Genomic DNA, 21,300 nt, shown 5'->3' on the forward strand with positions numbered 1-21,300 from the left:
GGCCCCCGCCACCAACAAAGGCGGCGCCCGGCGGCCCCGCCGCCATCTTGGGCCCGGGTGAGGCGGCGGGGAGGCCCCGGGGCGGCTCCCGGCGGGCGGGGGGCACCGGGGGGCACCGGGGGGCACCGGGGACGGGGACACCGGGGAGGGGGGGCTCCGGGGACGGGGGCACCGGGGGGGCGGCCCCGCGGGGGAGCCCGAGCCGGTGCCTCGCCTCCGCCCGGGAGCAGCGCAGCATCCAGCGCTCGGGCCTGCGCCCAGCTCCACCGCCAGAGACCTTTTTTCCCGGTTATTTTCGGTTTTTTGACTCATTTTGCGCTGCCAGGCGGAGGAGGAAGGCGCTCACATAGGGGCAGCGATTGTGTTGTTCCGGAGGTGCTGTGGGCCTTGCTGGCCAGGGGCCCCCCACGGCCCCGCTGCCCCTGAACCCAGCGAAACCGGGCAGAAACGCGCCGTTGTCACCATATTTGTTAGGCTTCCCCAAAGAGCACTCGAGAGCGGGAACACCGGCCCCGTGGCACGGCTTCGATACCAAAGTCGGAGACCCCGGGAGCGTTGTTCCCAGACAACGCTAAACCAGACCAGGCTTTCGATCCTGCTCTGCCTTGCGCGAGGCAATGGAAGGAAGCCACGGAAATTCGAATTATTAAAGCGTTTTCACCTCTCGCCGCAGCGTGTGGTCACGTCCAGGTGCAGGAGAAGCCCCTGCGGTCCTGTTTTTTGAGGCGTATTTGAGGCTGAAAGCTGCCAGGGCTGCCCGTGGCCCAGCGTGGGACGAGGACGTTGAGACGCGGGTTCCTGGAGTTCAATCCAAGTCATCGGAACGGATCATTTTCAGAAGACCGCGGGATAAAGTCATCCTTTGCTTTTCAGGCATGCCTGAGGCTGAACCGTCTCAGTTTACAGTTGGAGTTAATGATCTTAAAGGCCTTTTCCAACCTAAACGATTCTAGGATTGAGTTCCCAGGATCTCCGCTAAAAAAAAAGAAACGAAACCCCAGGAGCAGGGGTTTGCTGAAGGTGGGGGTTATTTTACCCGATCGTGTGTCCCGGGTTCACTTACAGCTGTCACATTTCGGCCTCGTCCAAAAGCTTTTTCTACCCTTACCCTGGGTTCTGAGTGAAGTACAGTTGTCTGAGGAAACAACGAACCCTCACCTGAAATAGAGAAGATGAAGAAGCAAACAGCTCTTTCATTTATTAATTCGCGACTCTCTATTAGAGAATCGCTTCTCCAGGCAGATACAGAGTCTGGTGACACCATCTTTTCTCTAAACATCGCTAAAGAATTTCCAAGAACGTTAAAAAAAATACGCTGGGTCTGCACAGCCCCCGCGGCCAGCGCAGGCTCGGAGAACAGGTAACTTCAGCCCTCCTTTCAGTACCGCTAAAGAGGTTATCCACGTGTATTTCTAGCGCTTTCTAAATCCTAGCACATCAGAAATAAATATGTTGTGGGAATGAGGTCCACAGGTTACACGTTGTGTACAAGTTTTAATTAAAAGTTAAATAATTTAAGACATTTGTTTACAGGCAACAGGATCGGTTGCTCACTCTGTACATTGCATTTATTAGACATCAACAAGGAAAAACAGAACATTTGGCACAAGAATGCCAATTATTTTTTTTATTATTATTATTATTTTTGGACACATGAACACAAAATATCCCTGCAGGCTAAAAAAAAAAAAAAATACATTGCAAGTTGTACACGACCAGCATCTTATCGCAACGTGGGGCTGCTAACCCACCCATAACAGTTTAGAAAGAGTACCTCGTATTGCTATAGACATACATCCAGTCCAAATTTAATAAAATACAATTTTAAACATTACAAGTCTAACAATATAGAAACAAAAATTACATCATAAGTCAAAATGAACAAATGCAAACATTTTACATTGAAGTTTCAGCCTCTAGACATAGAAATATGAAAATGTCAATAGCAAGGTATAAGAAAATCTGTAAGTGATATCACAAGATCTTTCCTCCAATGCACAAGGAAAAAACCTTGTAGTTGAAACAGGATTGATACAATGCCCTCCAAACCCTGCTTTCTTAAAATGAAAGCAGAGTTACTCCCTTGCTATTGAGCAAGAAAAAATCCTACAGCACATCCACGAAGGTAGTTTGGGGGTGGGTTTTGTTAAACGCTGGATTCGAACACAGGTGCCCTTCCCCATCCGAAGAGCAAAGCCGTTGGCAGAGGTTAAACAACTCCGACGCGCCTCTGGGACAAGAGACGTACCGCCTGAAGCGCGGTCGCCTGTACATCGCCACCTCTTCCGCCCTTTGGATGCAGCTACAGGCACTACGCTAAACCGGGGTACTCACGACGAGAATAAATAAGCCAGGCTGTTCGAATGTTGGAGACAGGCTAACTAGTGATTGCCAGAGCTTGTTCAGAATTCAGCTGTTCACAAAGCAAGCAGAACTGGTTTGAAAATGGGATTTCTGCCCCCTTTTTTTTTTTTTTTTTAAAAAAAATGTCAACCACCCCCTTCCCCAACTCTTTAAACTTTGCTACATTTAAAATCTTTCACACCACATAGCTAAACAGTGGCCAACAGGCTTTATTTATAAAAAAAAAAATAAGAAAACAAAACAAACCCAAAACACCCTAAGAACTACAGCTACAGAATGCACATCTTCCCATTGATTGACACATGCATAACGATTCAGTCAGTCCCAAGGGGTTAATCCAGATCAGCAAGCCCAACCTCCAGACATGGACTCGGACCTGCGTAGGACGGCATTGCCGAAACTCCGCTGTTACCGGTGCCATCACGCAACAGTCCCGCACTCCGCTGCTCTTCTCCCAAAGCGACGGCGCTGCACCCTTAGCGGTGCTTCCCTACCGCGGTGTTTGAACACGAGGCTGAGTTAAGGTTCTGGCCCTGCGTCCCGGGGCTAGCCGAGGGCTAGCGATCCGCGGAGTCCGAGGTGAAATAGTCAGTCCAGTCACAGGCAAACAAAGGAGAGGCTCTCACTTCACTCAATCCGAACTAGGAGTGCTTGGCACTGGACAACTAACCGACTGGGGATAAAATTAAGTATTTCTTACGCACCCTTGATTAAACCAGTCACATTCTTGCCTAGTGCACAAACTCAAAAGAGCGATCTTTGATCCTATAACCTAAAAAGGGTGCTCAGTTTGTTTTCAAGGTGCCAAAGTTCTCCGTCTGTGTTGGGTCAGTCAGAGTTCATTCGAAAAAGGGGTTTTTTGTATTCTCCCTGAACGAGTACTGAGAAAAGCAGCCATCTAGCTGAAGCAGCGGTCAGTCTCCCACCCACATGTCCTGATTTTATTACACAAGTGAGGTATTCTTTAAAAAAAAATAAAAAAACTGAAAAAGACTCTTTTCTTCCAATCTAAACCTGTCCACAGTACGTGCCAGGAGCAGAGTTCGCTTCAGTCCCATTTTCAACAGAAATGAAAAAAGTTTAAACTTAATTTAATGAGACGTTCTACTTGAAAGAAGGTTATAAAACTGTTTGAAGACTAAAAGTTCAGTGTACGCTGGTACAACTGAAAAAAACCCCAGCATTTAGAAATGTAAACTTTAATTTATTTACAAGCTTAAAGACTGAAGGAAACAGCATTTCATATTGCTGAAATTTTGAGGGGGCTGGTTCCTAAGCTTTGGAACGGCAGACAACTTAGCAGCAAACCCCACACGAGTATCAGAGACCACAGTGCAATCGTTGGACTTCTCAAAACTCCGGTTATCAAAGTAGCGGTGTTGGCTCTCCTCAGTTTAGGAATAAGCTTTTAATCTGCGCTAACTGACGTTAACACTAAGAGGAATCTAGTCTTAACATACTACGTTCGTGGATTCCAAGAGTATTCAGTGAAACCAAGCCCCTCCTCTTTATTACACGTTGCAGCTGAAAAAAGCCAAGCAGATTAAAAAACCCTAATTTCCAGGCTGGGACAGAATCAGAATAAGAGACTTACATTGGTTAAACATGCTGTTGAATGCAGTTGTGTGCGCAACCTAGATTCCCGGGGGGGAAGAAAAAAAAAAAAAAAAAAAAAAAAGAGGTTTAAAATGCTGGTACAAGTCCTTAGGTCGCCTGTCACACAATACGTTTAGACTGTACAGACTGGCAAGCCTTTCCTACACGTAACACCCAGTTTCCAAGCTTATAAAAAATGTTGTAGACAGGACACCAACAGTGAATATAAAACAGTTAAAAATAATTCTTAAAAAAAGCATGGAAGTGCGTCTTTTCTAATTAGTTTCAGAAACTGCCAAATTGTGTGTTCAGAAAACGACACGAGAATGTTGGTTCAACTCATGCACAATCCTCAGCTAGAAAATTACACTGTTGGGGGGGCTTAAAAAACAAATATTTATTGCCAAAGTTAAACCTTCTATGAGAAAAAAGTTTTAAAATCACTTAGATTTATCAAACCACACAGCAGCATAAAGTGGGCACTTTTGTAAAAGTTTGCAAAATACCTAAAAGCTAATTTTTTTTTTTTGTTTTTATCATTTTTAGAGGGGGAAATGATGGTTCAGTACTTGTTACGATACCATGGCAGTATTATTTGTAACCATTACAATTAAAATCTACTGACAGGCATCACTATCTCGTTATATTACACATTCACAGAACAAGAACCACCTATTTGAACTCGCAGTATAGTGCAATTGCTTTGCAGCCGAAGTCTGCAGAGATTAAAAAGATAATTAGTAAAACTGACAAAAAACTGCAATACCTGTGAAAGTTATGTTTGTTAAAAGGCATTTACAGTAGTGAAGTCTAAAATCTCCATTAAAAAATCTATGGCCCCACACAAGAGAACAATTACATTTAACTGGAGTAAAACGTTTTGCCATCGTATGCATACTCACTAAGCAGTGCATGAAGACAGGGAATCAGTCGTCATGATAAACTAAGGGGATGAGGAGATAACTTAAAAACGATAGCTAGCAAAATATTCAATAGAAACCTTTCGTGCCAAGTCCTTTAAAAATTTCAGGATGATCAGCCTTTTGCGCTTTGAGGTAAAAATTCAGTCCAATGCATCAGAAAAGACAGTCTATGAATTTCTATTACATAAAATAATGAAACAAATGGCTCAATTGTGTTGGTGCATCAGACATTGCTGTGAAGTACAGATTCAGTGCGACTGTTCAGAGCTGCTGGTAGTGGGCAGTCTGAAATAAACTGGACCCTAGCCATAGCAGTAGGCATTCAAAACATTTCAGGACTGCACGGGTTGGTGGTTTTGCCTCATCTTCCCAGATGCTCTCAAGCAAAATACATCGTATGCTGAGTATCATGGTGGATCTGCACTGCCTTTGCCAGAGCCTGAGGATCGCGGCCATTGCTCTGTCCTGACACATGGCTGCCTTCAGCACTGTAAAAACGCAGACACATACAGAGAACCATGAACAACCGGGCCAAGCAGCGTACAATTCGGGTCCGTTATCTGGCTACCAAGACGACGAGGCACGGTTCCTTACCTGTCATGATCCTTGTCCACAAGATGGTACCTGGCCCTAAACGCTACCAGCCTGGCATAGTACGCAGGAGCTGGAATAGAGACGGATCGCGTACACCGGACGTACGTGTGACACAGCTGATACGTCAGCAGCTGTAGTTCATCTGCGGTAAAACAGTTGTCGTCCCACAAGACCTGATAGTGGGAGGGCCGGCTGGTTCCCTGTGGAGAACAGATGAGCAGTCAGCCGGGGAGCATCAACAAAACCAGAGGTGGTACCTGAAGGTTGTACCTCTTATCAAGGCACTGAGGAGTAAGTGCCAAACGGGCACTGAACCGACGCGACCGTACATCTGCCAAGCTATAAACAGAAGCAACATTATTCATCAGGACGAGTAAAAGGATTTAGTCCCGTAGCCTGAGCACAGCAGAGCTGAAACGTTACCTGAATTCCTGCATGGCTACAGAGGTAAAAATCGAATTCAGAAGGATGCGTGATCGTGCTGTCCACAGTAGTGCCTGCTGGTACGTTGCCGCTCTTACCCACCTATTGAGGAAAGTTTATTATTAGCCCATGTGATTTTTTTGAAAGTGACCCAAAAATACCTCCTAAGGTAGGCTCTACTCAAAGCTGTTTGAGAATTTACTGCTCAAAAAGGTGGAAAGACATTAAGGTCATTTACACAGGGGGAATGAAAGTGTTCCCTGCGAGTTCATTTTTAGAAATTTCACCAAATCCAATTGGTGTATCATCAGAGAAAAATAAAATACTTGCCAGTAGCATTAAAATTGCTGAGTGGGATCAAGCCTACGCAAGTCATTCAGGATCTGCAAATGCAGGTTTTCTGAAACAAATTTATTTCATACCCTCATTTGCACTCACACCCCAGAGATCTGTATTTTTCAAGCAAACCTGAGATCAAGAACTTTCCTAAAGAAGGTTCCTTACTCAGCTTGCGGGTTTGGGCCATAGGCAAATCTTACAGATGCACCTAGAGACAGAACAGGCAACAAACTGAGCAACCACTTCAGTTTATAGCCAGGAATCCCAGACTATAGCTCCAGATACACAAATACAGGGACAGAGGGTACGCCTACTCGAAAAGGGGCTGGGAACAAGCTGTTCCATCTGACCGCTTGATCTAGAGCAATAAAAAAGGGGAGGAACTGGTTATTTTGGTAGCGAAAGCATGTTACTGCGCAGAACTGCTACTGCTCGTACAGATTAATTCAGTTTTAGCAGGCAAGATGGATACCACCCCACTTAACCAAACAATCTTACTTTCCTGTTGCCATCACCTCCTTCTTATGTAGTCAACATTACTTGCCCTTTCAGTTTTGTCAGCACAGAATAGTCTGGTGTGATGCCTTTTCTGCACGACAATGTAGGTTATTCCTGGTCTATAATCTTCTTCCAAACTAATACAGGCCTTCCGGATTGCTATCAGTTCTGGCCAAGCTACCTAGAAGCAGAAGATTTAACTATTAGGTGCTGAATTCAGTACACATAATATTATTTTCATTTTTTCCGTTTACAAATGCCACTTCGTAAGGAACATGATCAGAGAGGATAACTGTACATTGTGCTTGCCCAGGAAAACTCAATGACACTATTGTCCCCTTAACAAATGCAATCCACATGAAAACATATATTTTCAAGGGCAAATCCCTTTTCACAAGGAACAAGAATCATTAGACAGTACCTGCTTCATCTGTCCTTCTGATACTCCCCCTCTGTAGTAAATGATCCTTGTGGGCTTGAAACGAGTGGATTTGTAAAATTGGATCAATAGTTCTCGCACCATGTTGGTCAGGTCCTGTATCACCTCCTGACTGTACAGCAGCTCCTGGGAGGTCTCCTGCCGGGAGGTCTGCACGCGCACCGTAGCGCAGTAACGGCTGGGATGGCCATCCATGCTGCCTACCACAGCAGCGATGGAAGGCTTCTTTCCATCCCCAGCAGGAGGGTGAGTGACATCTGCTCCCAAAAAGATCACTGGCTGCTGGAACACCGAGGGCCTGTTTAATACGATTAAGGTTTATTAAATAATAACAATAACAATACAAAGAAGGGGAGTGAGGAAGGAAAAAAAAAAAAATTACAAACGAGGAAGGTATATCCAAACCATTCAACAGAACTAAAACCCTGCCAGAATCTTTAAGGATGAAGTTCTCTGCCTCAAGCTCTTACAGTCCAGAGAGAACAGAAAGCGAAAAGGAAAGGACCAAAGGCAGACAAAGTTACGAGCATTTATCACAAGCCATTCTTCCTCGCTCCTTTTTATTCAATTTGGAAGGAAGTACCTTCTGCTTAAGGAGGTGGCAAGAGGAAAATGTAGACTGAGTGAACCCAAAGGCAGGGAAAAGACAATGGCGGGGGGGAGCCTTTGTGTGAGCTGGTTCTCACACACACGCTGCTGGATGGCCCCAACTGTGCTGATCCTCGGCACAGGCCTTACCAAGCAGATTCTGAATGCAGAGGCATCCTTCCCTGTCCACTTCAGACTGTGGGCGTTTCTAAAGCACGTAATATTTTGAAAGGTATCATTTTAGCAAACAAAACGACACCGTTTTGCTTGACAATCCAGACTTCAAGGACAGCTTTAGATTTAATCTCACCTTTGATGAGGTACAAGCACATTGTTGATTCCTCCAAGCTTTGCGTTTATCTTCAGACACAGGTTCGACAGCGTCTGTGGTGAGGTTTTTACCACATTCTTTACCTGAACACACTGAGTGGCCATTCCTAGAAGAGTGTCACCAACCCGCTTTACTTCAGCTGTGACAGAAAAATAAAGTTAGTGGTTCCAATTACCTGAACAGTCACTAATTCCATCTGCTTTCTCTTCCCCCCCCCGCCCCAAATGTTATCGTAATTCAGATCCTTAAAAGTTCACCAACAAAGGTTCAGTTCGCTCTTTGGTAACATAGCAGTACTCCAATCAGGCCTGACAAACCCATCTCCAAAACCACCTTTGAAATGGAGGATACTGCCTGCTCTGTCTCCTTCCTACTGCTGAAGTGCACAATAAGATGCCCACTTGCCGTACAACTAATTAACGCTTTACAGCCTCTTCTCCATACCGTACACGGGCGTCTTTCCAGGTAGAATCACCACGATCAGCTGCAGACCAACATAAGTCAGTTTTAAGTGTTTAAACATGGGCTCCACACTGTCTGCACCCTGGGCGTATTTGCAGAAACAGGGCTGGCCTTGGATCGGCATCCCCGCATCCTTGGAGATCTTGCGCAGCTGGTCAGTAAAACTCCTGTAAATGAAATACAAATGGATTTGTCCCAGCTTTTTCACTATGTTTCACTTTGCTGTTAATTTTATCAACAAGACCTAAGCTATTTCACAGCACTACACACACATTTGACACTACAGTAATTATTTTTTAGCAATTCTATCACTATAAGAAACTCACTAATAGGATTCTAATCCTGTCTGAGGACGTTTCATAAGCCTCTGTTTCTGTAATTATAGAAGTCTTGGGGAAACAAACATACATTTGAGTTGAATGTTCTGAGGCAGATTCCCAAACTAATAGTGATACGCTGGTAGATTTTTACTCATCCACCAAACCTATCTGAGCATTACTGCAGCCATGGGTTTTGCCAAACGTGTCAGTGGTTCACGCAACCTCTATTGTTAGGATTCTGTACAGTAATTTGAAGGACAGGAAAAAACGTGGCATTATGTTGCCTAGGAGGCATTAAAGGTTAAGAAAAAAAAATAGTTCAGGTTTTAGAATGAATGACCATCATCAGTTATTTGTAAAAACAACAGAATACAAGCGGAATGCAGTCTCCAGAGCAGGAAACACAGCCTCAGTGGTAAGGGAATTAATGCTTTTCCTAGCTGGCCAATTAGGTTATGAACTTTGTCATAGTCTCCTTCCAAATTGTAACTATTTAAGAGACTGCAGAAATGTCATTTCCTCTTTTAACTACTAGATGCATTAAAACCAACTTATATTGCATATCACCTTTCAGAAATACGAGGAAAATAAACCTCAAAATAAGTATCCTGAATAAATAGGAAAATACTTACTTCAGTAAGTCTTCCCTGCATTGTTTTTGAGGAGCAAAACAGGCAACAGCCCAAACTTTAATCTCAATGCCAGCATAGAACTGTTTCCCTCTCATGTCCCACACACCTTGGTTTGGCGTGGCCACGGTCTTGTTCTAGGTAAAAAACAAAGGCAAATTAAAAATGAAATGCTGCTTTGTTTTGGCTATAGCCAAACGGTGCTCATACAAAGGAAGCCTTACGAGAAGATATAGGGAACACTTAATGAGTATCAATAAACTCAGGACAAAGTATTTTACAAGACATGGAAAACTCACCCTGCCTCCATATTGCAGCATTGGTGCTGGCAAAACTCTGCCTGTCAACTCTGTCATTTCATTATGGACAACAATACCAAACTCCTTCAGGTACGGATCAGGTCCACCAACCATACTGTTACTTTTCACCTGGTGACAAGAGAAGTATTTATGTAACTACACCTAATGCTTCAGGTGGCTCTGTCCTCTTTGCCATGAAAAGGCTTTCTATTGAAAAGGATTTGTTTTAAAGAAGTCAGATTTCTTAACTTCTGCAGTTCTTGGTCATTCTGCCTATCATTACATATGCCACAGTGCTTCTGGAAGAGCCATAAGAAGTGACAAACGCAGTCTGTTTAGCTGGAAAAACCACTTACTAGTCTGCTGATTTCTTCCTGTCGGTCCGGCGCAGATCTTGCAGTTGCTTTTATCATAGTCGACGTCTGATTGTCCGTTAGCTTCTTTATACATCGCTGGCCTGCCACTATGTTACACACCTACGCAGGAACAGAGAGAGGCGGCGTGATACCATTTAACAGAGGAGATACCGCAATGCAAGAGAAAGTTAGATTCTTACCTCAAGCGGTAAGTATGTGTGTTTCTGTTCCTGTCCTACTTGGAGACAGGGAAGGTGAGGATATTTTAGCTGCAGACTGTACTTCTGCTTAAAATACTGAGCTACTGTACACTCCATAGCCTGCCCATTTTCCAGCTGCAGAGGAAACCTATAAAGGACATTTGTTCTGGTTAGACTTTTCAGGATTTTTTTTTTTTTTTAAAAAAAAGGAAAAAATGGTATGGAAAAAGCTATGCCAGCCTAGAAACGCTGGAAACATTTTCCTTAGCTACTGGATCTCTTCTTTATGAAAAGATTTTATAGACTATATACTGAATTTTTCACAGCTATTTTAAAAATTATAGCCTTTGATAACTATATTTAAAAGTCAGGATACAGCTTCCATTTTTCTCTGTTGAAGGAAATAAAGCAGTGGTCTAAACCCATGCTATTCTTCTACTCCACTAAGACGAAACATTCTTGTAAAGCCACACAGCTGCTTCACCTGCAGAATCAACTATTCTTGCATAAACAACATAGCTAGTATATCTAAAAGGTTCAAGATTTAAAAAATTATCAGAAAATGCTTGTATACATACGTCTGATGACTGGCTGGTCGCCGAGTAACATTGCAAACTCGGTATTTTCTCTTCATCTGGCCACAATGGGTAACCTCTACTTTTAGACCTGAAAACCCAACACAAAAGTCATCTAAATAAATTCAGGCACATGAGTCACTGAGAAACATGAGGGCAAAAAGGAACATGCCGGCTTCCCAAGTGCCTTGCAAATTTTCATTACAACGTAATATGAGCAGGTTTCCAGTATTTTGTTGCAGCACCTTTAGAACAAGCCTTTACCTCTGATTTCTTTGGTAAATTTGACACGCTGGGAGTCCGTAAGAGGCTTGGTTTGTTCATTGATGTTCTGAATATCCAAGACCTCGCACATGAACTCAATGATAGGCTGGGCACGATAGAAAGCAGTTGCTGACACTAAGATAAAAGAAGAGGGCATTTAATTTAGAAGCAGCAAGAACTCCGTTACGTTAGTGAGACAGAATTTCCTACATACCATCAATGTTGAGCATCATGTTCCACATGGCGGGCCTGACCGACTGGTGGAAACCGAACCAGACCTCCCTGCCACCACCCAGAGGGTGGTAATAACCTTCAGGGGGGGAGAAAAAGGAGCGACCCACAGGAGTGTACCTGAAACAAAATAAGAAAATTAATACTTTGATCATTCTTTTTCTGGTACACCTTTTTACATTCATGCTTACAGTGTTTAAAAGTACAGTAAATTTCTACAGTGCATTAGAACTGTTAGAGCTAACTTATGGCAAGCATACAAAGCCTTTACTGACAGTGCAGATGGAAAGGCTACAGCAAATTCCCGTTAGAAACATGACCAGCAGATACAAGTCCTGAGTTCAGATCAGATTTCCCTATTCTAGTGCAAATTTGTAAGGCAGGCGTTGAATTACACAACGGCATCCCTCATCCCTTCTACCATAGGTAAGCGTAATAGTAGAATAGCAGCAAGTAATAACTGATAGAAACGTTAAGGCAGATGGAAGATGAAGCCAGTCAGGAAGGCACCGAAAGCACCCACCTCATGGAGGGAAGGTGCCGTGTGATGACGTCAAGCGCCTGTACGGAATCTTCAGGAACTTCATTCAAGTGCCCTGCCAGAGCTTCCAGCAGCAACTGAAGGCTGACAACTGACACCCACTGAATGGATACTTTAAATGTCTGGTCCTTCCCCTCTCCTGGCAGTGTCACCTCCATATCCACCTGACGTAGTCAGAACAGAATTAAGCAAGCTTTTGTTATGGATTGCAGATTATCACAACACTAATAAACGTTACGTTTTTCTCCTAGGTATCCTTTGAATCTGTATTTTTGACAATTAGTTTGTGTAATTCTCTTAACATATTACAGATGGTTTCCTTAGGATTTTGAAAGCTTGTAATTTAGTCATCTGAGAAACTGCACTGAGGTATCTTTAAGTGTAAATTTTAAGCAGTAATTAGTATGGTGACATCAAAGCTCTGGAGAACTGTGAGTCATTTTTTTTTAAGTCAGCCAATTAATAGCAAGATGTCTTGTGAACCGAATGGGAAGGCAAGAAAGCCTTTTGGTCAAAAAGACGACTCACTGGGAAACACAAATCTCAGAGTTCTAGCACGGTACTTGAGATTATTCTCGCACACCATCAGCCCACAGCGTAAACGCGATTCATTGTACGTATTCCTCATGGCACTGTACCAGCAATAACCAGATCCCTGGGGAGAAGAGTAGATGGGGATTAAGTTTTGTATCAGGACTGGTTAATATAGATTGCCATCTGCTAGAGCCAGGGTGCTGGCGAGTACGGCCCAGAAGACGAAGGGCTGGTGCAGCCGATCTAGTTGTTGACAGTACTTGTGCCACACGTTCTTACGGAACAGGAGGACGTATCTCAACAGCGCAGCCAAACCAAAACAGCGTATTTGTCATCTACAACTACTTTATCATTTAGCAACAGAACAAGGGTTTGAACAGAGAAAAAGGAAGTTTCTATCAGGGTGGAAAAAAAAAAAAATCTACTTGCAGCTGAAAGAGCACAATGTACTAATTCACACTATCACTGACAAATTCTCCACCTAAAGAGCTGGGAATTAGAAACCCAAAGAAGGCAAACTTCAGTAAAACACCAATAAGTTCCTTGAGATCCCTGACTGGCACTGCCTGTCATTTCCAAGACTATACTAATACATGTGACAGCATTTTGGGTTTATGTCAATAAAAGAACGCTTTTCAAACGACACTGTAACAGTTTTCCCACAAAAACTTAAAACTGCTTATAGTAACACTTACTCTATCCCGGCCAATAGGTAATGGGTGTGCAGTATACATGTTCCGTTTCCCATCGTATCCAGGCTGCCGATCCCCAAATATCTGCATCTTGAAGTGCCTCACCATAGTATCCACCACCTCTCTACAGAGGGATTTATCGAGTTAGGTTGAAGAACACAAAATCCAGCAATTGTCTCATACAGTTTAAAATTCCTTTTTCACATTTTCTTAAACTACCAAGGTGGGAGAAACAACAACGTACTAGAGTATACCCAAGTCAACATCAAGCGTTTTAAAGTCACCCCCAGACTAAGACACCTAAATTTCAACAGATAGGTGTCTACACGCAAGGTAGGATTGATTCTACTGACAAAGCATCCACACACGGACCCTAAAACGTTGGCATCAATCTGCAAGCCGAATTCCCTCCCCTCAGCTGCTAACACACGTTTGTATAATAGACTGTGGAACAATTATCAGGGACATTCACTTGTAGCCTGGAAAATAAAAACAGCTGTAGTTCAATGCTTAGTACGTTTCCTGAAGCCTTCCAGATTACAGGCCAATTGCAAAACATCTTAATAAAAATAAGGAGAATATTGTATTATAGTTCACCAAAAAGCAACTGCTAGCCATAGTACAAACATAAACTGGCCTTCAGCAGATGAAGAATTTCTGGGACATACAGTTTTCTTAAATTGAGGCATTATACACTCTTTAAATTTTTTTATTAAACAACTCATACCTGTTCACTCTTCGGGGGCGTTTTTCTGGTTTGATATCTACATCATAGTGATAAACATCAATCTTGGGGATCTGAACCTGAAAATGATTGGCTAGGAGGCGGATGGGTTTCCCAACAGTTCCCAGGCCTGGGCGACGGGGTGGCTGGAAAAGGCTTGCCGGGGGCCCTGGGGAAGTCAAATAAATATGCATGAGAGGGAATTGATCGTTCAGCGCAGCAGCCTTTCAGGTGTACTTTAGCTGACTTTCTGACAGCGCAGAAAGAAAACTTAAGTAGCTTTTTGAGGTTGCAAATGGAGGTGTTCCAAGTGGCTGACAGCCTTCCAGCTGCTCGGAACTTCCAGGTAAAGAAAAAAACAAACGTGTTCCCTAAAGCATATATAGGTTAGTGCCACAATTCATTCTCAAAATTTTGGTGACATTTATTCATGACTGTGGTTATGAACTTGAGAGAGTCCTGAGATGGAATGCAACCACTTACGTATTATGTATTTTTATATAATGTAAAGATAAATATATTCCTACCACCATTTCTAGAACTAGCCAAGAGCCACACTTCCTCATTATTTTCACTACAGGCTTAAAGTTCAGATGTTAATGATTGTCACTCCTGGCATACTTAGGACATGCATCCCCAATTTTTATCTGAAAATTGGTATTATCTGGAAATGGGTAAGGGATATTTTTATTCTAAATTAAACTAAAAACATTTCTGTATTGGATCTACGCTAAAACAGTTTTGTCATTTCCTTTACATCATGAACACATCGCTTCTGTTAACAGTGAAATACTTCTCCCCTAGAGCACAATTTCAGCCCATTTAAAATTCCAACAGGAAGAAAGGAGTGAGAAAAGGTTTAGGCTTTCTTCTAAAAAGAAGAGTAAAGGAGAAAGCATCAAGACAGGTATAGACTCCTAACAGATGTGGAGAAGAACATTTATTTGGACAAAAGTAAGAGCTTCAGGAACAGTTCCAAGGACGAAATTATTAGAGGCTTGAAAAAGTACTCACACACAAGCTAGTCACTAGTTAAGTCTTCAGTTAACTTCCTCAAAGTGTTAAGATCTGAGATACCAGGTTAACAAGATTAAATAGACTCTTTTTTAAATCTATCACAGTCTCTGTTGACACCGCACATAAAGCAAATTGAATATTTTCATTGGTGTTGTCTATAACTGCCAGTGCTTAGTGTGATCAAAGTTTCTTCCCTCTCTTGTGGAGTAGCAAAGGAGAGGGGGGAAAAGTACTACAAGAATGCAATAATAGAGCAATCATAAAACTTAGGGCAAATTTAGTATCACAAGACTGTGTCAACCTGCCGGTATCCATTTAAGTCAAAGGCTCACAGTTTATACCAGGAGGGAAGAGAAGTAGATAAGCCGTGGGAGGATGAAGCTCATATTTGGGTACGCTTCAGGATGCGGCAATAAACTTTAACACAATCGTAAACTAAACCCAGGACCAAGTCTAAGGAGCCTTCTACGCTGGGTTTATAAGCCATCCAATGGCCACTACATTACCAATTAAATTACCCCGATCTGAGGACGCTAACCCCAGAATATTTTTAAGCAGAAGTAACACTTAAGAGCGCGTAAGCAGCCGTAGCCCACTTGACACGTCAGCTCCCCAGAGCTGCAGCCGCCGGGTGGCTGCCGGGGCCACAGCCATCCCACGCAACACAGCACTGGCTCTGCACCCGCCCGACTAACTGCGATCCGTCCCGGAGGAGCTCGCAGTGCCGGAGTTAAACCGGTTGTGGGGCACAGTTACTACTTGAAAAAAAACTGCAGCTGTCTTGACAAGCATGAATCATCATCAAGGGCAATCAAAATTTGCTGTGCTTATTTGGATACTAGAGAGATGATCCATTAATCCCATGCTAATTAGTCTGAAGTAAGTGCAGGCACTGACCTCCCGCAAGAGATTAAATGACAACTATATTTACCCATTTTCCTCCCTCGGTATTGTCAAGTTTTGTAAAGAGGCATGGCAACGCTGACCTCAGTCGGTTTTGATCCAAGGAGATAAAACTTGTGTTTTCTCCTTTCTAAAGTTATTTCTCAAAGGATTCCAGAGAATAAGCTAAAAACCATTTTCCCATCCGAAGCCAGGCTGCCCTGCAAGTCACACTGATTTTACCAGGATTTTTACCTGACGGGGATTATATGCGCTGTTAGCCTTTTAATTTCATCTACTCTGTGTCGATTATGTGCTAAGCACCCTCAACCAAGTTACTTCAGACAGGAAGCAGTTTTACAAAACTAGAAGAGGATCTGCTTCTGCAGTTGCGGGTCAGAGAGGACAGGGTACATCATACATACATACGGCAGGCTCCCCACGTCAGCCCTCCACTATCTTAAAATCTGGATTCTTCTGGAGTTGCACTTTTGTGTCAATAAATGTTTCCTATCGCACCAAAATTAACACGACTTTGCTTATACCAAGTCTGAACGGGAACTTGACGGATAAGATGCGCGGACCACTTAGGTCAAGAAATACAACTTAAAGACATTTGCTAGAATAACCACGGAATAAGACACAGGTAGGAAAATGCCTACAAATGCAAAACACCACCAATATTTAACGCAAGTTTGTTCAAAACAAATAAAAAATAACATCTGTATTTTCAGAAAGCATCACCTTAAACTCTTAGTAATGGCTTAATGTCAAAAATACAACTTGTTATTGCATAGCTCCCAGGACTCGTGTGCAGGCGGCACGTTACTGTGTGCATCTAGAGACCCACGCGCGGTTCCCCATCGCCTCGCCGTCGCTCTTCCACTCGCAAGCCAGAGCCCAGCCCGGCCGCACGGGAGGCCACGTCCTATTTGCTCTCGGGAGGGTAAAGTCACCGACAGCCCCGGCAGCCAGCTCCCACCGCGGCCGGCAGCCTGTTCGGCAGGAGCTGCAGGGGCACCTGCAAACCTCCGCGGAAAGTTTCGCGACCTGCTGCAGTTCCTCTTTAAAGGAAAGCGCCCGGCGGCTGCCAAGCCGCCTCCGAGCCCGCTGCCGTGTCAGCCCGCCGCCGGCGGCCTGCTGCGGGGTCACCGGCGGCCCCGGGGCCCGCCGGGCCCGGACCGGACCGCCCGCCCCAGGCCGCGGCGGCTGCCGGCCCAGCCGCCAACGCCGGGGGCAGCCCCCGCCGGGGCCGGCCGGGCCCGCGGCCTCCTCCCCCCGCGCTGACACGGCCCACCGCCCCCGGGGCCGGGTCAGCGCCGCGCCGGGCCCGCGCCTGACAGGGCCGGCGCTGACCGCGACCCGCCAGGCCGCGGCCGGCCGGGCCCCCCTCGCCGCGGGCCGCCCCCTCCGCGCCGCCCCCCCTCCGCGCCTCCGCGGCTCTCACCGGGTCCCAGCGCTTCCATGGCGGCGGCGGCGGCGGCCTCGCTGCGGTCCCCCCCGGCCCCGACGACCGCCCCGGGCCCCGCCGCCGGCCCCGCCGCCGCCGCGTAGCGCTTGATTTCGGGAATATTGGCTCCGGGGTGGGGGCCCGCCGCGGGAACGGGGGCGGCGGCGGGGCGCGGGGAGGACGAGGATGAGGAAGAGGAGGAGGGGGGGGGTGCGCGGCGGGGAGCGGTCCCCGCGCTCCGCTTCCCCGAGCGGCGGCGCAAACAATCCCCCCGCTGCGCCGCCGCCGAGCCCGAGCCCGCGCGCGCCCCCGCCGCCGCCGCCAGCACGCGCCGCCTCCCCCCGGGCGCGCCCCCCGCCGCCCGGGCGAGGAGGAGGAGGAGGAGGAGGAGGAGGAGGAGGAGGAGGAGGAGGAGGAGGAGGAGGAGGAGGAGGAGGAGGAGGAGGAGGAAGCCCAGGCCCCTCCACGCTGCCCGGCGCCCGCCGGCTCGCGCGCGCACGCGCGCCGCCCCCTGCCGGCGGGGGCGCGCACGCCGCTCCGCACCCTTTCAACGCCGGCGCCCTCCCCGCCGGCGGCAACAGGTGACGGCGGCTTCCCGCGCGCGGCCCCGCCCCGCCCCTCGCCTGAGGGGAGCCCCCTGAGGGGGGGGCGGGAGGCGCTGCCCCGCTTCCCGTGTCCCGCGCAGCTTCCCTCCTTTTTCCCTATTTATTTCTTTTTTTTTTCCCCCATCCCAGAATCCGACATCTGCTCACCGGTTTAATAATTAAGCAAACGGTGAGCAAAAACTCAGGCACGCTCCATGACAGCAGCTCCTCTGGCTTCCACCTGTCCTCGGCTGCGCCCCGAAATGGGGAACTTGCCCAGTTTAATTAATTACAGCCCGAATACCTTCCTGTACCAGCTAAACAGCCCTAATGCGATTTAAAACACCTGAAAAAACATCATTTGTAAAAATCAGGCGAACCACTGGACGTCGAACACCTCAGGGCCGTAACCAGGACCATCATGTCTCCTGAGACATTCTGTGGGGACAAGATGGCGCGGCGGGCTGGCTTGCGAGGGCTAACGATCGCTGGCCGCCCAGCAGCTGGTGGCTGGTGCGGAGATCGATGGCAATCGTGGGGCATCGCCCAGGAGCTGCCTGGAAAGCACCAGCAGCGGGGACCGGCCGGTGCCCCACCGGCTGGGGCATTCGGCTCCTGGGGCACACCTCACCATGGCCCCCGCTCCCCCTTGTCAGAGGGGGTCCCCTGGGCTGGGTTTCAACCAGCACCAGCAAGGGAGTGGGCTCACAGACAACAAATTTATCCTTTTTTTAAAAGCCAATATTTCGGGCCAAGTGCCCTTAAATAAGGGGGTTACTGACTTTTCGCCTTTTTAAGCAGCTCGTGCTATTTCAGTGAGCCGCTCGCTCGCACGCCCCTCAGGTTCTGTTTAGCCAACAATTCTCCGCTGACTCACAAGAAGGTCAGACGTCAAAACATTTTATAAATAATAAATGCCGAGTCCATTTTATTTGCCTTTTTTAACCTGCAGGGTCGATATTTTCCAAGTTAAAACATCAAAAACCTATTTTAAAATGAAAAGAAATCCGAGATTCTCCTATAATTGCCTGGCACCAGTTGATGAATACTTAAGGGAAACACCAGTTTTACAAGAGCAGTAACAAAACCCCGTGATATCGGGCAACGTTTCCATGCTGTTATTCAGCATATGCATATATAAAAACCATACAAGTAGGGCTACACAAATAGTACTTTAAAAAGAAAAGATACAATCTCTGCCTCAAGAGATCTGCAGTACAAAGGCTTGGTCCTCTAAGATGCTGAGTATGACAACTCAAGGCTATACTTAAATGCATTATAAATTCAAAAAAAGTCAGCAAAGCAATTAACTTGATAAATATGACGTACGCATTGAGGCATCCTGAGTGCCAAAGCGGTCAGAACCTTATTTCTGTATGTTAACCCTCCCTTACGTTGAAAACAGCTACATGTTTCCAGTGGTAAATCCTAATTTGGTTATGACAGACAACGGTTATGAAAGGCTTAGTTCTGAGGATTTGCTTCTAAACATCTCACCTGCTCAGAGCTGTGGAGGGATTATGGTATTTAGTGAAAAATAGATTCATAAACTAGCTTTTAAAAAATGAATGTTTTAATATGGTACTTTATCCACTGCTAAAAAAAAAAAAGTTTGCGTTTAGTTTAGGATCTCCTTAATGGCGAACGTTTACCAAGAGTTACCTATTCCGTGAGACTGCCGTTGTGTGCCAGGTATGAGTAACAGAACTCGGCATCAGAAATAACCTAATATGGCAGGTAACTGATCTTTTTGCCACCTTTTTCTTGCCACCTGACTCTCAAAACTATTCCTAACATAGCAACGAGATTACAGCCTTGAGTAAGTACAATAAACTCTTTGCTAGCATTTTTTTTTTTTTATTTACTGGCAGACTACCTAGAAAGATCCCCAAATTCCAGGAATTTATAGTGTAACGCCGCCACCCTTTTTGCATTGCCAGTTACCGGTTAGAGAACATTATCAGGAAGCAAAGGTCTGCAAGGTTGGTGCTTCTTCAGCAAAGAACAGTGTTCTGCAGGAAAAGGATGGGCAGCCTTAAATACTAGCTACATATGGTTTGTTTACATTTGCACAAGTCTAAAAACTCCAAGGTTTTATTTATTCACAAAAGCGAATCCCTTTTTGAAAAGCAGGTAATTGCATTTGTTAATAAAACCGAGGACTGTTTTTTCTCTTCTTTCTCTGACTTTAGTAGGTTAGAGACAGTATCTTAATTATATGGATTTTATGAAACAAAATATTTTAAAATGTAAAATATTTTTTAAATATATGGTGGTTTTGTAGAGCCAGCATCTGTCCCCCATTACTAAACAGTAATTATTAAATTACCGTACAGGAAAGCAGAATTGCATTGTGATGTTTGCAGTGGGTTTCGCGGACGTTTGCTTTTCTCGCTTCCTCCACTCTCAGCCTCGTTGGCTGTATGGGAACTCCCACAGCAGATTAGTCCATCTGCTCCTTATCCCCCCACAAAACCGTGACTGGTACCAAACACTCCAGAACACATACTTTTTTTTTTTTTTTCTGGGCTTGCCTTCAGTCACAGCAGATGACTGTTGTTTGACTTGGAAGAAAAAAAACCCATTACTGTAGCAGTATGTTCTACAAAGCAAACATCATGATGAAAAAGTGCCAAACATCCCTACCTCTAGCTCAGAACAAGGCCGCTGACACTCGGCCCAGCTCGCTGCTCCCCCCACAGCTGCCAGCAGTAGGAAGTGTTGCAAACACCCCTAGAAATTCCAAATTCTGAGGAGCGGAGGAAGACTTAAGCCGGATCAAACCACTCTGTGTTTTTCTGTGACTTCCTATGGATCTGGAGTGGCTTCTTGAGCACCAGGGTTGAGCTCAAGCTGCCACCCTTGCCCCTCTTTGGCAGAATTGGGGCCCTACGTACCGCAGGCTTGGTGCGTTACGTGGCGGCAGCCCTTATACGGAGCAGAGGTAGAGAAATGACTTGAGGTGCGAGACTGATCTCTCCTTGGGCTCACCTGTACTCACCAGTCCCGATTGCAAGGGGAAGGCTTTCGCACTCCCACTAGCACTGCAAGATGCACAGGAGCAGGCCTGCAGCCTCCACAGGTGACAGAGTGCCAGGCACTGGTGTGAGCTCACCCTGGCTCTAGAGACGGGGCCAGGCTGCTCTCACAACAACGGCCCCTTCTGGGCCGCGGCCTGGAGCTCTGAGAAGCCAGTGTACCTCAGGGGGCCGGGCTGGGCCCGCAGACCCCTGAGGCACCCAGGCAGCCTAGCGACGCACCAGGAGAACTGTGCGCACCTGCTCAGCCTCCCAGGACCCGGGCACACGGCCGCAGACAGGCCCGGCGCCCCAGGCCACCCTCAACCGGCTCCGCAAGGCCGCTCAGGCGGCGAAGCAGCGCTGTAGCTCACCCGCCCGCACTGAGGGCACAGCCCCAGGGCGCGCTTATAAGGCGTGCGCGTGGC

The 21,300-nt window shown here is 46.1% G+C and overlaps 1 protein-coding gene across 5 annotated transcripts; it reads right to left on the reverse strand.

Annotated features, from left to right (window-relative positions):
* Positions 1-1,493: 1,493 nt before the first annotated feature.
* Positions 1,494-20,951, reverse strand: LOC104017788 (argonaute RISC component 4). 5 transcript variants are annotated; one of them, XR_015705444.1, is made up of 18 exons: positions 13,926-17,032; positions 13,202-13,322; positions 11,955-12,136; positions 11,415-11,551; positions 11,201-11,335; positions 10,940-11,027; positions 10,362-10,509; positions 10,162-10,281; positions 9,806-9,934; positions 9,510-9,643; positions 8,540-8,724; positions 8,075-8,234; positions 7,159-7,474; positions 6,784-6,918; positions 5,901-6,002; positions 5,478-5,677; positions 4,863-5,371; positions 1,494-3,998 (listed from the first exon to the last, which is right to left on the reverse strand). XR_015705444.1 is itself a non-coding variant. In XM_087760755.1 (18 exons), the coding sequence occupies exons 3-18, from the start codon at positions 13,304-13,306 to the stop codon at positions 5,263-5,265; spliced, it is 2,385 nt and encodes a 794-aa protein (XP_087616881.1). In that variant the 5' UTR covers positions 13,307-13,322; positions 13,926-14,091; positions 20,847-20,951; the 3' UTR covers positions 4,591-5,262. The 5 variants fall into 5 exon arrangements, 3 of the variants coding, with proteins under 3 accessions (XP_087616881.1, XP_087616879.1, XP_087616880.1); XM_087760755.1 differs by lacking the exon at positions 1,494-3,998 and adding an exon at positions 20,847-20,951 and having other exon boundaries at positions 4,591-5,371; positions 13,926-14,091; XM_087760753.1 differs by lacking the exon at positions 1,494-3,998 and adding an exon at positions 17,269-17,683 and having other exon boundaries at positions 4,591-5,371; positions 13,926-14,091.
* Between the last annotated feature and the right edge of the window lie 349 nt (positions 20,952-21,300).

Source organism: Nipponia nippon, unplaced genomic scaffold, assembly GCF_047370975.1.
Source record: "Nipponia nippon isolate SJK-2023a ecotype South Korea unplaced genomic scaffold, ASM4737097v1 scaffold_23, whole genome shotgun sequence".
Lineage (NCBI taxonomy): Eukaryota > Metazoa > Chordata > Aves > Pelecaniformes > Threskiornithidae > Nipponia > Nipponia nippon.